Source organism: Cygnus atratus, chromosome 20 (genome assembly GCF_013377495.2).
Source record: "Cygnus atratus isolate AKBS03 ecotype Queensland, Australia chromosome 20, CAtr_DNAZoo_HiC_assembly, whole genome shotgun sequence".
In the NCBI taxonomy this organism is placed as follows: Eukaryota; Metazoa; Chordata; class Aves; order Anseriformes; family Anatidae; genus Cygnus; species Cygnus atratus.
This window is the reverse complement of record NC_066381.1, coordinates 11858668-11876831: the sequence shown is the minus strand read 5'-3', so window position 1 is coordinate 11876831 and position 18164 is coordinate 11858668. Positions and strand designations below refer to the sequence as shown.

General features: G+C 38.9%; 1 protein-coding gene across 1 annotated transcript; it reads right to left on the bottom strand.

Annotated features, from left to right (window-relative positions):
- Positions 1–307: 307 nt before the first annotated feature.
- Positions 308–5789, bottom strand: MED31 (mediator complex subunit 31). Its single transcript, XM_035560968.2, has 4 exons — positions 5650–5789; positions 2770–2847; positions 2007–2103; positions 308–1266 (listed from the first exon to the last, which is right to left on the bottom strand). The coding sequence occupies exons 1-4, from the start codon at positions 5657–5659 to the stop codon at positions 1074–1076; spliced, it is 378 nt and encodes a 125-aa protein (XP_035416861.1). The 5' UTR covers positions 5660–5789; the 3' UTR covers positions 308–1073.
- Positions 5790–18164: the final 12375 nt, after the last annotated feature.

The window sequence follows — 18164 nt, the reverse complement described above, 5'->3', positions numbered from 1 at the left end:
GGTGGGGGGCAGGAGAAACAGAAAAAAATTTTTCTTCCTAAAACTGATTTTATGCAGCTACTGAAGCTCTTACAGTAAATTTTCAATACTAAAGATGTTTAATAGTTTATCTGTTCAGCCTAAGCTAAAGGCTACCCGTCTGGTTCTGATCACGTCACAGTACCTCCTCCTACATGAACATGAAATATAACATGAATACAGCATGAACACAATCTAAATCATGAAAATTAAACCCCTGGCATCTGCCACAATCTGTATTCTTACAAAAAAACTATACAAGAATAAATGACAAATGCTTCTCCAGTTGTGCATTTACACCTTTTTTGTAACACAAATTGTTTTCAGTACACATACTGTAGAAAAAAGTCTAAGAGCATCCTATATTTCACTGGAAGAAAACCAAGATTAAAGTAAGCTGAGTTTAGAGGAATAGATACAGCTACAGCCTATTTCCTTTTTGGGTATTCACAAAGTTTATTACTTATCTCTGCTCTAATCTTGCAGCTCTTGTTTCTTCACACTTCAATTTTGGTCTCTAAAAAACACTGCCAGGAAAGCCCTCTAAGAACCCCAGAAACAATGATTACCAGGTAAACAGAAATAACAAATAGTAACTCATCTCTGTTTCAAGGCAAAAATCCACAAATTAAATTTTGTGCAGCAATCACAATTACTTCAGATTTGCTCTTCCTGCAGTTGTAGAAAGGGGTACATGAGGCAGCTCTTAGCCAAACTTCAAGACACATTGTTCTCCAGGGAACATGCCTACTAAGGAGAGACTGCTGAACTACACTTTTTGTTATGATACGTACATGTTAGTGCCCTCAAAAACTACGTTTTGTTTACAAAATCCATAGGAACAAATACCTAAAGTAATTTTCAAGATTTTCCATGCTTCAAAATAAATTGCAGAAGTAGATATGTCAGTCTTCTATCTTTAAAAAGTCGGTACAGTAGGTGAAAGAAAAAAACTCATTTGACAAATACATACACACAGCCAAACCTACAAAACAGTTCATTCCTCTTTTGTAAATACTTGAAGTACACCTTATCATCACTCTTCCAAGCATTTTTCATTTTACAGAGGTATTGTTTTGTTGCTGCTGCTCTGCAAGTGCCTGCTGGAGGCGCATTCTCTTCCGTGAATAGTGTTGCCAGTGAAGAATCTGTTGCTCATCAATAAACTTAGCACACTGAGCATTTACCAGTTCTTTGCGAAAGTGTTCATATTGGAGCAGCTCTAACATATGCAAACACTGAGGATACCTGGAATAAAAAAGAAAAACACAAATACTTTAATACAAGTTTTTACAAGTGACACTAAAACTGGAGTCTCCAGTAACTCTGGAGTTCATAATTTACTTTTATTTATTTAGTGTTTTACTCAAGTATCAAACCACTTAAGACTGTCCATGTTCTATGCACTGCAACTTAATACCTTCACTATTAGGCTAGGAAGCAAGGACTGTTATTAGCGCATATACATACTTGCCTAGAGTAACTTTTCTAATGGTTAGATTTCATTAAAACAAACACATTAACTAGAATGTCTGTTTCCAGGGCTCATTTAAAATACACAGACAAAAACTGTTTTTCCAAAATATGGAAGAGTATCAACACTAACAAGAAAATGCAAAATCATCCTTTACTTCGTATAGGCATCAACAAGGCAAAAATCAGTTTAGCCCACTAACTACATGTTAGAATGAAGTAGTTTTGTCCCATAATGCTAAACAGTTTTATTTTAAGCATATGTAAGGTAGAGATAAAGACTGCAAAACGTAGATTCCATGCACAACTTACTAACAACAAGTTCTGTAATTTTGTCTATTCCTGTTAAATCCGGGCTATTGGAAACAGGAAAATTTATGTTACACATAAATACAGTGCAGGTTTTGGTTGCTTGCACGGAAAAATCAAATTTTGAGATGCTGCCATACAGTGCATAATAGAAGATAAGTATCAAATCATTAAAATGCAGAAACCTAAGTGATTTTAATACTTACTTCAGGTATTTTGCATATTCGGGTTCTTTCCAGTATAGTAAATATTTAAGATAATTTACAAAAGCTTTGTCTTTGAAGTAGCCCCTTTGTGCAAGAACTGAAATAAAATGACAAACAAGGAATTGTCAGCTACAGAGGTATGAAAAAATCTGCCAGATTTGAACAATGTGCATTCACGAAACTATACAGAGGAGACACTTGTGCAATAAGTTTATGATTCCAAACATTTTTTGGCAACTCAGGACAAAATAAATACAAAGGGCATAATATATATTTTATGTCAGCATTATAGGTATAATAAGCTAATCTCATTTCCCTTATGATGTTCCATTTGTACAGCAACAAGGACGTGAATAGCTGTTTAAAACAGGAATTTTTGACTAGCATCGAAACAGGCAGTGAAAATCAGAGGTATTACGTTTAGTGCCTGAAACTATTATTAGCATTAGTTAAATTGTGGTTTCAGATAAACGAACAGTGTTAGCTTGAAATTATTATTTTCACTTGAACTTATTCTCTTCTGCACCAGATAGATGCATTTTATTTTATTTCAATAACATAAACATTTTGCATTTTAAAGGCTTCCTCCTCCTGCCATTAGAAATTTGGGTAAATGAAATTATTTAAAGACTACCTTTATGCTGGAAAAGGATCTATTCACCTTTCTTTGTTTAACCTTTTGGTCACTGTTTAGTGTTACCAGTGATAATAAACACCATTAAATAATATTCATTCCTCAGGATCCTGACATTTAAGTACTTACAGTTGAGATAATTGGGGTTTGCCAGACATTGAACAAATTCCAACTCCAGCTGGAACCTCAGTCGATTTCCTGTATCATCTGATATATACAAGAGAAACAGTAAGAACTGGACCCACATGATAGACTCGAAAGTCAATTTCTCAATTTGAGTCATACAAATAGGAATAACATGTTTAAACAGGAGATGAAGCAGTAACTCCCCATAATAAATATGAACTCATTTGGCAAAGCCTCTTCCACAGATGAATCAGTGTTGGGCCTGCATTAATAAATATGTGGGTGTTTGCTTTTTTTTTTTTTTAAACAGACAAAATGTAAAGAATGGAGGAATGCCCACTGACCCTTTGTTTAGTGAAGGAAAAGGTAAAAGCAAGGAACCTGGTTTATTTGTACAGGGAAAATTTAAGAAGGTTAAAAAGAGAGAACAGCAAATGGCCCACCAAAATCCTAGTTGAACATAACAATGCGACACACTGCACATTCAGCAAGACTGCATATGACAATATTGAGAGAAGTGACTGAAGCACCAGAAGGTTGCACTACCATTCAGAGTGACCTGACAGGAATCTCACAAAGTTCAGCCAAGAGAAATGCATAGACCTGTATGTAGGGAGGAATAACCCCATGTGACGGCACAGGCTGAGGGGCCAACCTTCTGGAAAACACTTTTGTGGAGAAGGACCTAGAAGTCATGGCAGACAAAGTCAAATATGACTTGCAACATACCTTTGTGGCAAAGAAGCTCAACAGCATCCTGAGCTGCATTAGGAAAAGCATTGCTAGCAGATAAAGGGTGGTGATGCTTACCCTCTAATTACCACCAGTGAAACCCTATCTGGAGTGCTGCATCCAATTGTGGGGCTCCCCAGGACAAGGAAGATATGGATATACAGAAGCAAGCCCAACAAACCGACACAAAGATAAAGGATTACAGCATCTAATGTACAAGGAGACAAAGACAGCTGTGACTGTTCAGTTTTGAGAACAAAAGACTCGGGGGAAACTTATGAATAGTGTATGAATACGTGACATAAGAGAATGAAGACGACAGAATCAAACTCTTCTCAGTAGTGCCCAGGGAAGAGACTAGAAGCAATGGCTACAAACTGAAATATAGGGAAATCCTTTTAAAGTAAAGATTTTATTTTTTTAAATCCATAAAGGAATATGTTGCCCAGAAAAGCTATGGAGTCTTCATCCCTGGAGACACTGAAGACCTGACTAGACAAGACCCTTAGCAATCTGCTCTACCTGATCCTACTTTGAGGCATGCAGTAGCCTACGTGATCTCCAGAAGATCCTTTGAATGTTAACTATTCTGCAATTCTGCCAAATAGTCCCTTCCTGGGAGATGAAATGTGGAGGAACAGACTCCCTTGAACCCAATACCACATCAAAGCTCAGTAGTGCCAGTTTTCACCTGCTTAGCAATGATCGTAAGAATTCCATGTAATTTCTCCATTTACACCCATGACAATATGTGGCAGGGCCTACCATACAGAAAAAGAGCTATGAAGAATCAACTTTCTTATTTTTAGAATCACTCCACCAAAGTACCTTCATTTTAAAAAGTGTCTCTTTTTGAGTGTCACTGCATTGTTATTGGTATAAACTGTTACTTGATCCAGGTTGGTTATTACAGATTTATTCTCGCCTATTTTCACCATATCACCTATGTTTGTAAGCTATTAAATATTGCATTGAGAATATATGCTTCAGAGAATCCTGATAATCCATGTACATTGTTTTATATGCATAATCACAATCTTTTACAAACTACTAACAGTCAGATTTTAATCTGTTTAAAACAGCCCACACTGACGGAAGTTCTTTTAATTTCTTTGGCACCAACCAGGGCTAAATAGAATACTTTGACATGTTAAAGTAGGTATAATTATTTGTGTAATATTTATAAAAACTTATAAAAATTCTGTGATAGTAATTTGATAAATTCTACTTGACATAGTATTTTCATGACAACTCTCTGATGGCTCCATCCTGCACCACTGAGCATTTCCACGCTATAGAGAAATGGCTATGTCCTTAAAAAAAAATAAGAAACTTGAACACAGAATTCAAGAGCTGTGCAATGCAAATTGAGAACATAGGAAAAAAAGGTATATAGAATGCTTAAATCTTAACAATAATGAACACATAGCAGACCCTTACTGATGGAAGACAGCTCAGTGCTCAGATGTCTGTTGTTATCACTAGCGATCACTCATTCACAGGACTGCAACGCTTACTTTCAATTCCCAGCTGCGACCACCAACAGATTGTAACACCTGGATATACATGCCCCTGGAAAAACTGCATCTAAGTACACGTTCATTTTTCTAAAATGCTGTCAAGGCAGAGCTACTAGCCCAGGGCTCATGCATCATTGTGAAAACTAATGCATTCTATAGGAATAAAGACCAAGGACAGGATGGGCTTGACCGAAGACCCTGAGCTCCCCGACTTGCAGGTCAGACTCCTGAATTAAGGACAAACGTTAAACATGAAGTCGAGGCTGCCATCCGTGGCAAAAGGTGCAAAAGCTATTCTAGAGTTTTGGGGTAGCGGGCTTTTGTTCTACGGCTATCCCCTCCCACGGCGTCTGAGAGGATGAGGGCCACAGACGCCTCCCCAGGAGCCAGGAGGGCGGCACCAGGGCAGGCCGGGTGCCGGGAGCGGCCTCACAAGGGGAGAACCGCGCAGCCCAGCGGGAGCAGCACGACTTTGCCCCTGGCCCCCTTCTTCCGAGGAAGAGCTCAGAGCACGCCACAGGCACCCACTTCCGAGCCGGCCGCAGCTCGCCGCGCGGCCGGACTGCAGGCGGCCTCTCCCCGGCCCACAGCCCGACCCCGGCCGCGCCGTCCCACCCTGGCAGCCCCTCACCTGCCTCCATGGCGGCCTGCCGGGCCCCGCCCCGCCGAGGCACAAGATGGCGACAGGCACTCCCGGACGGGAGCCCAGCGGGGACGGTCACCGGGGCATCTTGGGAAGGTGGTGACGGTTGCCCGGCAACGGGCTGGGCGGCGCGGTTGCCCGCAGGGCCCGCCCCGAGGCCTGCGAGAACGCGCCCCGCCGCCGCCTGTCAGCGGGCGGGACCGCGCCAGCGGGGCGCCCGGCCCCGAGGCGCCGGCACGGCGAGCTCGGACCGGCCGGCGGAGACACTCGGGCTGCTGCAGGGGGAGCTCGCTCCCGGCCGCGCGCCTTCGCGGCAGCCCCCCGCCCCGGAGAATCCCAGGGCTGGTGCTTGGGCACCGAACGCAGGAAATGGCCTCGTCGGCAGAGAGCGAGCGAGCGGGCAGGACGGGCCGGTCTGAGGCTGCGCTCGACTCATGCCGCGCAGCTCCCCGGTGGCAAAAAGAGCTTCTCATGTGATAATTGTCATTCGTGGTCCTCAAACGTATGATGACAGGATTCCTCATTCAGTATTAGTTTTTAAATACTGAGATAAATTCTCTTGGACAAGTTACAATAAGTCATTTTTCAGGGAACAAAAAGTTACGGCAATTTCATGAGGGAAATGTACACTGGCAGAGGGAGATTTTTCCCCATAACAATATTACTCAGAAACACGTACCCAGAATATAAATTCCTGTGTGTCTTATCTAGTAGGCAGCCGTTCTCCTCCGTAGGTAAGCAGATACGTGCTACCGGTTTTTAAATGGCAGAGCATGTAACAACCTGCGTAGCCAGAAAGAACAGAGCCTCCAAATAATAACCCAGATGGAAGATAGTATTGGAAAAATTCCTCCCTTGCTGTCCTGTTGTGTTCTGTAGCTCACTTCAAACTTTTAAGTGCCAGAAGTCAAAGTACAAAGTCTGGTGTATTTTTCAAATAACCGAAATTCAGTTTCATAGCAATCATTTCACTCTGCAAACTTTGCCGGCAGAACAAAAGGACCTCTGAAAACTTTGCTGCCACCTTCAGGTAGCAGTCGCAAAAAAATCTGCAAGCTTCTACCACATGGAAAAAAAGTCCCATATAAACTGTTTGAATGTGAACCAGCGTAGGCATAAAGTTATGTATCATCCTGATGTCTAAGTCTTATGTTTTTTTTTTCCTAATCAAAAGAGAGTATTCCTTCTAACAGCAATATGGCTGGAGAGGTTAACATTTTATTAATGTTAACCAGATAAAAATAAACCAGCCATGGTCAACCTATAGACAGGTGAGGAAGATATTTTAAGAGTGTATTCCCTATAGTTCTGTACTGCCCCCAAAGCAATAGCAACAGAATTTCCGAAGAAGATCTGTAGATTAAATATAACAGATACTTCAAAAAATTGTGGACTTGCTATAAAATGGGTGTAGAGGTCTTTTCCAAATGTGGAATCAGTTTGGACTGGGACATTGCAAAGCTGGTTAAAGAAAAGACAGAACTACTACTTTCAGTAAGTAGTTTGGTGCTTATGATATAAAGAAAGTTCTCTGTACTTAAAATCAAGTGGAAATGATTTGCCATTTTGATTTCTACAATCTACATTAAGAGATTAATACTTACCTAACCGAACAAAGTATTTTAAGATGGAATTCAATAAAATCATTTTTAAATGCTTTATTAAAGTTAGGATGCTCCAACAGAAATGAAAATATACCATATAAACCCGTGAACAGCAGAGCTTACACAATCTGGTTTCCTGTGGCTTCTTTCTGTGGAGGTTCTGTAATGCCTGAGACTCTAGTTCAGTCTATGTTAGAGCCTCCCCCAAGTCGAACCATAGCAATGCCTGTCTCTAGACAGAACCTTTGTCTAGAAAGCAGTATGCCTTAAATCTCAATGCTAGGATTTTTCATTCTATTTACCTGTGTTACCAATGTTCCAGTCATTTTTTTTTTCCTTCCTCCCCCCAGATAGATGTAGGGTAAAAGCTGGGAACGGTAAAAGAAGAGGACTGTGTTTGTATTTGCAAAACATTCATTTTAACTTTGCACTAGGCAAGGCGTTGATAAACATTTCCAAAGCTGAGGAAAATGGAGAGACTCAAACCTAAAATATTGAACTACATTTTGATTTTTATTTTTGTGTTCTTTCTTTCTGCATATTGGACAGAAGTTTGAGCCTGGGCGTTTTTTTGTCTGTTTGTTTTGTAGCAACTTTACAATGAGCCAAGTAGGTTTCAGACAACCTCTGCAGTTAATTCCTCATTCATTAAAAAGTTGTATCAGAGTGAAACCAGTTAATAAACAAACACTCCAAGAGTGCAAAGCAGAACTGCACTGTTGCATCAGCACCCTGGAAAGGAGTCCAGCTTTCAGGTTGTAAATTTATTCTAGAGGTTGCATTTTTGCCTGGGGTTACATCCTAGATTTTTAGAACAAAAGCCCCTATGGTTTAACACTGTCAAGTTAGCTTAGGTTCATTGCTACTACAATTGTATGATTAGGCACTTGTAACAGTACACTGTATACAGACTTACCTGAAACCTGACTGATTTTTATTTATTTTTTAAATGCAAATGATTTGCTATTTTCATTTTTAAACTACTTTTAGTGTCTTACTTAGTGATTTTTCTATAATACCATCTCTTCCTATGCACTGTGATACCCGCCCCCCTCCGGAAATTGGGTTACAAAACAATCTAAACAGGATTTATGCATAGCTTTTCCTAATAAAATAGGGTTGTGCTCTTTTTTTTTTAAAAAAAAAAAAAGAGAAACCAAACAACAAAAAATCCAAGGTTTTAGTGGTTATGGAATACTACCATTACTACAACAAAATGTAACAAGTCACTCCCCAGTAAACACATACTTTGGGCTAAAAGCAGAGATCAAACAGATCCCATGCATCTGCACTGCTATTCTGGAATGCGATTTCTCTCCCAAAACTGACTTCAGAGGAGAGAATCCTAAGAAAGGCTTGGTCACGGGAAATAAATTACTATGTAGGTTTGCCAGAGAGTTAAGTCAAACAACTCAATTCTTGGCCATCAAAACTAGGAACAAAAATTGAAAGTCAGGGTCATGCTATTAAAAAAAAAAAAAAAAAAGAAAAAAAAAAAACTTTCTCTAGGAAAAGTTAGGTTTATTTATACTTTTAAATATTAGCTTAGTCAAACTTCCAAACTTTTGGTTAATGACAGTTTTTAGCTGGATATGCCTTCCACTGATTTAAGCTTCAGTTTTGCACTCATGGGTTTCAGAGAATATTAGAAGCTATAGGCTAGGTTCTGGCCTTTTTAATCATGCTGATCAGTACTGCATTAACAGTAATACTGTACTGCATTAACAGTAATACTGTTTAGAAAACAATATAGTTTATGATGTCAAGTACAATATAGCATCACTAGAATTGGCAGGGAGACACAGTCATTAAATGAAACTATTTCTGGGATGTGAAGACACCAAGACTCCATTACACACAGGAGTCTTGTCTGAAATGCTGTTAGCTCCTGAAGGTGGAAATGAGGGAAGTGAAACATTTCTAAGAGTTTACCTATGACATCAAAGTACAATGCGTTTCCATGAGAAAGAAAAGATTCAGCAAGGCTTCATAATTGATAACAGTGATCTTGTTAAACAGTAAGTACTTTATACACAATGCTTGGACCCCAAGAGATATGCTTTCATTTACCCATCTACTTCCGTATAGGGTGCACTTAAATTGACATGGGTAATGACATCTTAAAGGATTTTAACCATAGAATGCAAGACAGAATTTTTCAGACTGGAGAGTAATCTGCTACAAATATGGTTAAATAACAGAGAACAGAGTATGCATTATGTTATATATATAACAAGCCAGTACAGAGTCTGCAATTTTTTTACTCCAATGTTATAATTGTAATTGAATAGAAGCAAGATCATAGTTATCACTGACTGAAACAACTGTCAGAACATATTTAATTAAAGGCTTAACTGTTCAATTAAGGTTTTTTTTTTTTTTTTTTTTAGTTCAAGAAACTGGCAGGTAACACGCATTTCAAAAGCCAACCTATGATAATCATGGTAGAACAATCTTCATCTGAAGACTATTAAACACCATTCAGTGGAGCAGAAAATTTTGTGAAGGAGTGTAAAAAGACTTAGAAGTCTGTGGCTTACAGACAGTGCAACATGTACTCATGTGACTACGATACTCCTCCAGGTTTAGATAACCATTAGGAAACGAAGACAAATTTAAGATTAAATGTCAAAAGGTCACAAAGCATTTTATACTTTTCTTTAAGAAGTTGGTTAAAAATATGTCAGTCTTCTATTCTTAGGACACTGGGAACACATCTGAATTTGAGGTCAGCCCTTTGCCAGGATCAATATGCTTTGAACTTTAGAGTAACATTCCAGAAGGAATATCTTCACTAAGGTATTGCTTGTCATTTTAAGACATTTTTAAAGGTGCTTTAAAGAAAAAACTTTGAAGTGAGTCAATGGGCTTTATTTAGACTTCAAAGGATGCTTAGAACAAATGCTAAACCACATGCAATATTGAGTTAAAGTGTTATTAGGAGAAGCATTTCAGTTGTTCAATATTATTAGCCTGTCAGTCTCTTATTCCAGAGAGTAGGCTCTTTAATTCCATGACACATTTATATCTGCCACCAAGTCCATAATGGTAATAACCATGAGTATTAACATTTTGATAAAAATGAGTCATGTTAGTGAAATCATTGGAGCTAAATATAAAAATAAGATTTTTTTTTTGCCTTATCACCACATCAGTTGCCTGACTTAAGAGAATTAGGCAAATTAGATTCTCCTAGTCTTGTACAGGAACATATAACTGTACTTGAAATATCACTGCACTTACTTATGCAGCTGAAGAAAAGAGTGCTAGAATTGCAAGGCCCCTGGTAATGAAGATGTTATTATTAGCGAGATTCCTTCCTGTAAAACTTTAAATATCCTGTACAAACTCACCCACAAGCTCACCCACCCATGATGAAAATAACTTTAATTCTTGGTCATTGCAAAGGTGGTGCACAAATAGTTATAGTTTCATGGATGCTTACATAAATATTTGGCAAAAATATGAACCCTCTCTTTAGTTGCATGCTAGCCAGTCTGTCAATGCATATATTTAAGATTATATAGCATTCAGGCAGACAGAAGTGCTGAACTCCTTAGGAGGCAAATCTAAATATACCTTATGTAGACAAGTCTCTTAACCTCCATATGTCAGTCCTACACTAGAATGTTTGGATTATGTCTAACATGTATACTTAAGTAACTTGAAGAAACCTAGAACTTATTGAATAATTACGCAACAGTGTAGAGCACACCTTGACATGTTCCTTGTGTTATATTCAATGTTTTTCTTGTTGTATTGCAGAGTTAAAATCTTAATTAAAATATTTTGAGTAATTGCCATATTTTGAGCCTTTTTGTAGGCCACTTTATATACACTATAAATAAGAAATGTTAAACTACCTCTCACCACAATAATAATTGCTGAGCTGTCTGATCTTGCAGTCCTCCAGTTTAACCATTGCAAAAAAAAAAAAAAAAAAAAGGAAGTCTCAGGATCAGATCCTAGATTAATTTTGCTGTCTCTTGAGATCAGTAATACTGGCTAGTACAGACCAGTACATAAAGCTATTTTTACCTCAACAGTACTACTGCACCTGGATCTCCTATTACGTGTCTGATAGTGAGACACAGAGAAAATCCCGATCACCTCTTAGATATTGGGTAGAAATCAAAAAATTGTTTCAGAGAAAAAATAATTACCGCAAATGAAATCCATGACTCCACAACCATGCTTAGAAAGTATATTATAAAAACAAACAACCCCGCCCCCCCCCCCCCCAACCTGGATATTCTGATTTCTACAATCTATTCTTTCATGGAAATCTTTAGACTACCAAGCAACCTTTTATGGAAATCTTTAACCACAAGCCACGTAACATGTACATGCTAACTACAAGGCAGATCATCATTCCAGTGTTTTAACCTCACATTTCCAAAGTTTGGAGGTCTTCTAATTAGTTCTTTAGAGCCGACAAAAACACACAAGGCAGAGAAAATCGCCCCTTTTGCTGAATATCAGGAACCTGTTTTCTTGGGAGCTATAGATCCAGAATACCAGGATTCAGGAAATATTCAGACTTCAACTTTTGTGAAAGGGCTACTTTTGCTATCAGTGGAAGCACAGAAGAAAAATAATAAGGAAGGCTATCTAAATGCACTCTCAGGGAAAAAAATAATAATAAAAAAATCCCCTAGACTCAAAGCTGGAAAAGTCTTTTGCTGGAAATGACAGTGTCATATCCATTCCTTGAGAACCTTACTTGAACAGAAAGGCTCATTTTCGGGAGGAAGACAAAGAAATCATAACAAGCTTGATCTTAGATCACAGAACACTCGTGACAGCCTCTCTGGCATTCTCTTGCATGCTATAATTATTCAGCAACTTTTCCATGTTCTCTTTTACTTACACTTAATGAATGCCACCAAACAGTCCACATGAAGCTATAACAGCTCTTGTGCAGAACAGCACAGCAGATGGAAGATTTTATTCATAGAACATTTTTTCCATTCAGGTAACATGCATCTCCTACACCAGGAACATTCAACACTGACAACAAAAGACAGGAGCAAGGGTTCTGCCCACATTCTGGACAGCAGCATTCCTGGAATCTATTTCCAGTTCTGGAAGAATAGTCAGAATGGCCTTTGTTCCTAAAATTGCTCACCTTCTGCTCCTGAGTGCAAGAGTTTCAACAGTAAGTATTAGCAGAGCTGTCCAGACATCATGCACATCTTTGCTTAATAAAGTTGAAAGGTTTCTAGATAGCTGAGTTAGCCTCTTTCTGTAGGAGCTTTACTTCAACAGCTCCAGCTCTCACTGCTCAAGTTTGTTACATCAGGTAGTCTTCTACATACAGAGTGACCCTGCTAGACTGGCTTTATAAAGTATACGAACTTGGACCTCTCACCTGTATAACACTGATAAGGATAGGCATTCATGCCTCCCAGTACTTATTAGGGTGTTTTTCTGATCTTTTGGCTCCAGCTGCTACAAGGGACCAAGCCACAGAAGAAAAATAAAACACTTACCCTTGTAATTTCCATTCTTTAAAGGTTTCTCAGGAGGCAGAGAATCCTGACCTTCTCCCTAACCTTACTTTATTGTGCAGACTCTAACCTACTGTGGGATCAGTTAAAATACAGTACAGTGGAAGGACTCCACATAGCTAGGCTATGCATGGCTGCTGCAGGTCTTTGTATAAATTAGCAAAGACCTGAGAGGTGTTTCATGAAGGACACCTGCATCTAATTAACTCCTAGAATGCTGGCCATCACCAAGTTAAGTCTGTCCAAAATGAAAAATAAACAAACAAACAAAAAACACCAAATGCTAAGAGCTGGACCCAGATCACATGCAAAAAAAATTAAGATTTACTTATTTGAAGACCCTTTAGACAAGGGTGAATTTGTTTCCCAATATGGATTCCCTGATGGTTGATTTTAACTTGTGCATTTTTCAGTATCCTGGGATACTATATTCATATTCGCTCTTATTGATTGGACTCATATCTGTAGTCAGTTATGAATGAAAAGAGTCAAAGGTGAGCTCTGAAATGAGGAACCATAAGACATTTGAGGGTAGGAGACTGCCTAGTGTTTTTTTTTTCTTTTTCCTCAGCTTTTGTTATTAAGGAGATAAAACCTCCCCCACCTTGATAGAAATTCTATTTTTGACTGCGTAACCAAGACAAACTATTGAAGAAAAATAGATACTTGCTCCAGAAATAATCATTGCTTAACTGAAAAATTTATTAACTTTTTTTCTGATGGAAAATTTGATATTCAACCAGCCTGCTAAAATATTTGCAAAGACCCAACCTATATTATTGTTCACAAAGATTAGTTCACACACGTGTGTTGTTTTAGTATCCAGTACACTCAGTTCTGTTAAGTGTATGGTTTGCCTATAAAAATAATATTTTATGAGGTGCACATTCTGACCTGGAATGGTTTATGAAAACTCATTGAAAAGCTGTGTGCCAAATCAGGCCAGTGAGTAATTTCATGTGGGTAAATAAAGTAGTGAAGTAAACATGGGAAAGATAAAACATTTTTTCTTACTTAAGAAATGGTCTCTTCCTTGTGACCAGAATCTACAATCCACATTTACACCACAACTAATAGGCAACTATTGATGTAGTGCTGCAGAAAAAAAACGAAATTAGCAAAAATACTTTCAGTATAATCAACTCATTTTCTAAAAAGCTAACAAACATCTTGTTAAGCAGTCCTTAATCACCTCTGAGCAGCGTGCTATGGCTACCTTTTACTCTGTGCCTCCACATGGCTTGTGCTGCAATTGCCTCTATTCCATATAAGACACTGGAATTCCTTAGAATTTGCCTTTGGAAGAAGCATGTTTTCCTTCCCCATAAAAAGTTACAAATATTGACTACTCATGCAAAAGCACAGGATGAATAAGAAAATTGTTTTCAGTATATTGAGTTGACAGTTACTACACTGGAATGCTAAACCACTGATTAAATAACCAAGCAGTTGAGAAAAATCTACTACAAAGAAGAATTGTCTGTTGATAAATATAATTTACATTTTTATTAGGCTTACATTCAAGTGCAAATATAACAAAAGGAACTTAACAACATTTAACAACAAAGATTTAACAAGGGGAAAAGCGGGGACCAACTGACATAATGGATAGGAAATACCACTTTCTGCCAGCATGGGCTCAGTTTTGCTATGCACTGCAAATTGCTGCACAAATTCACAAGCCAAACCCTCAAAATTGCAAGTCTGCACTTAAAACTAAGTAATTTAAAACTGAAACAGTGAGTTCCTGTTACTTGTTTTCATTTATTTTGAGCTAGAGTTGATATCCAAAGGCATTCCTGCCATTCTGTCACAGTTTCCAACAAAAGCTGGGATTCCCACATGACTGAAAGAGTTAGAACTTCAAGAATCACAGCAAATTTCATACAATTTGACTGAAATCAGAGTCTTCAGCAACATAACTTGTTCATTAGTTAGGCAGATCACTTAATCTCTGTTTTCATGCATGAATTAGCAGGACATATTTCTAACCAGTGTTATAGGTTGATAAGCATTAAATACATTTAAAACTGAAAGAGAAAAGTTAAACAACTTGGTTGAGGTTTGAGTAGAGTCCAGAAAGAAGCTTTAATAAACCAGTCTCTGGCTTCTTGCTTTATACTTACACTGTCTCTCTTTAACACACATACTTCCACAGTTTTCCTGACTCATTTACACACTCGCTCTTAAGTAATCCTACAGCAGCCTAGACTCACATGAAAAAATGTGAACAACTTTCTGCTCTTTCTATATGTGTAACATATATATACATGCACATAAAATGCATACATACACACACACACATATATATATATAAACGAAGCCTGGCACACACAACTTGCTGGCGATAGAAAAGCAGTTGGCCTTAATAGCCCAAACCCAAGGATTATCAGCTGGTGTTAGTGTAACTCTACCAAAGAGTTCCTAGACATGAGGATTTCAATAGATCTCTGTCTGAAAAATAAAGGGGATGGTTGGCCATTAAAACAAAACTGTTATGGGCACAAAGAAAGAAAGTCTTAAAAGCAAGCTTTCCTGTGAAATGAATGTTATTACTAGAGCTCAATACAGGGTCTTTTCATGCAGTCATTTACTAGCTACAACACAGTGCTGTAAAATACCAAGTCCCGGAATACTTTAAGCCAACTTTAGGTAACCACTGTCTAGAAACAAATTTTCATATAATGCTCATCAACCTTCTAGGAACATTTTTTTTTTTTTTCCTTGAGTAACTCAGTGTTCTGTTGATAAGCTGGATTTTCTCAGCTGTCAGGATGAACATCCATGAAAAGTCTTCATGCTAATTTTGCAGATAAAAGTTTTTGCAAGATACAGTAAGACCATAGGATATAACTCTAATTGGACAGCAACAGAGTTATGCAGGAGATGTTTGAATCAAAATCTTCAAAAACAATGAAACCTAGTCGTGAATAAAGCAGTGAAGGAAAGACTACCACCCTCCTCAACAATACCAACTTTTTACAATTTTCTCCTCTTTTCTATTATGGTTATTTAATGCAACTACATTATGATACCAGGTTTTCTAAGAAACTGTTTTTAGGCTTTGGATAACAATACTATTATCTGTTTTGCTTGTTTTGTCATTAATATTCACTTGTAGAAATTGGTGCTATCAAGTTGTTATATTCTGAAAATACTTCTGTGGAGTAAGCAACTGTGTATGATCGTCAGGCCCAGGGAGACTCAAGTGCTCTGCTTAAGGACAGGTACATCTTCTGTCATATCTTGCAAAGCAGATGCAGTCTGTAGTGGATGACAGAGTCCTCTTTATACCACGGACTATGCACAAAGGGGCCAGCAGAGGTATATAAAAGTGAGGGTCCGATCTGACGCAGATCTTCCAGCCAGATGAAAAACAGCCTTTCAATCATGCAGGCAAATGCCAAGCCTTGCAAGTGCCCATGAGTGCATTGATGGGATTGTGCTCAAATGCACAGAAGTGTTGGGGACCTCACTGAGAAACAGACAGAGCACTGTCAGGAAGTCATATGTTTATTCACCCACACTGGAAAACCAGTGTGAAAACAGTCTGTCACTAGATTCAAGTCACTTGATTTGAATCCACAGTAAGTTTGACTCTATTTCTGAGTGCTATTTTTAGCTTGGTGACTTCAAAATCACATAGGGAATGCTGAAAGTGGATGTAGATATAGATATAACATGGGCAAGAAATACATGATCATAAAATCATAGAATCATCTGGGTTGGAAAAGACCTTCAAACCATCAGATCCAACCAGCAATCTGACCAAGACCCATCACTAAACCATGTCTCTTGGTGCCACGTCCACACATTTCTTAAATACCTCTAGGGATGGAGACTCCACCACTTCCCTGCGCAGCACATTCCAATGCTTCACCACTCTCTTAGTGAACAAATTCTTCCTAATGTCCAGCTTAAACCGCCTCTGGTGTAACTTGAGACTGTTTCCTTGCATCCTATCACTTGTCACCTGAGAAAAGAGACCTCCTCACTGCAACCTCCTTTAAGGTAGTTGTAGAGAGACATGAGGTCTCCCTCAGCATCCTCTCCTCCATGTTAAAGAACCCCAGTTTCCTCAGTTACTGCTAACTCTCGTTTTCTAGTCTCTTCACCAGCTTTGCTGCTTTTCTATGCACACACTTGAGCAACTCAATATCCTTCTTGTAGTGAGTGTCCCAAAATCGAATACAATATTCGAGCTGCAGTCTCAACAGTGCCATGTACAAGGGGATGATCACTTGCCTCATCCTGCTGGCCAGACTATTTTTGATGCAGGCCAAGATGCCCTTGGTCTTCTTGGCCACCTGGGCACACTGCTGGCTCATGTTCACCTGACTATCAAACAGCACTCTCATTTTTTTTCTGTTGGGCAGCTTTCCAGCAACTCTTCCCTAAGCCTATACAGCTGCATGGGGTTGCTATGACCCAAATGCAGGACCTGGTGCTTGCCTTTGTTCAGTGGCACATGACTGGGCTCTGTCCATCAATCCAGCCTACCCAGATCTTTCTGTAAACCCTTCCTACTCTGAAGCAGGTCAACCATCCCACTTAACTCAATATCATCCACAAACTTACTGAGGGTGCACTTGATACCCTCATCCAAATCACTGATAAAAATGTTAAACAAAACTGTCCCTAACACTGAACCCTGGGGGATGGAACTGGTGATCAGCCACCAACAGAACCAAACTCCATTCACTACTACTCAGAGCCTGTCCATCCACCTGGTTCTATACTTGTCCAAGCCATCGGCAGCCAGTGTCTCCAGAAGAATACTGTGGGAGACAGTGTTAAATGCTCTACTAAAATCAAGGTAAACAACACACAGCTTTTCCCTCTACTAAGTGGGTCATCTTGTTGTAGAAGACCAGGTTATTCAGGCAGGACTTGCCCTTCATAAACCCATGCTGGCTGCTTTTGATCACTTGATTGTCCCATATGTGCTGTGTGATGGCAGTCAAGAACAACCCTTTATCAGCCATATTGTAATTCTGCAGGTTTGAGACTTTCATCATATCAGTTCCAACATTTGCAGAGACAGTATTAACAACTTAGTATCCTGAGAGAAGAAAGGAAAAATCAAGGACCTTCTACAGAATGAACAGAAAATAGGAAAGCTTTAACTTTGCTCCTTACAGGCAGCTGTTATGCTAGCGGGACAGCTGACATAGGCATTAGCAATTAAAAGTCATGCTCTGCTCACATACAATAAAACAGGGATTATTTGCTTGTTCAACATGGCTGAGTAACCTGTCCTAACAAAGACCATGATAAGAATACTGCTGTGGTCTCTGTTGGCTTTGGTGGTACATGTTTTCATAGAATCATAGAATCATAGTTTTGAAGTGGGGGGAAGAAGGAGTTCCTTTATGCTACAACCTAAAGA

Excerpts from the sequence above, each read along its gene's own strand:
- MED31 (XM_035560968.2), bottom strand. Across the intron at positions 2,104-2,769 it reads AAACCCCAATTATCTCAACT|TTCTTGCACAAAGGGGCTAC; the intron begins GTAAGTACTTAA and ends ATTTTATTTCAG. Across the intron at positions 1,267-2,006 it reads GAATATGCAAAATACCTGAA|GTATCCTCAGTGTTTGCATA; the intron begins GTAAGTATTAAA and ends TTTTTATTCCAG.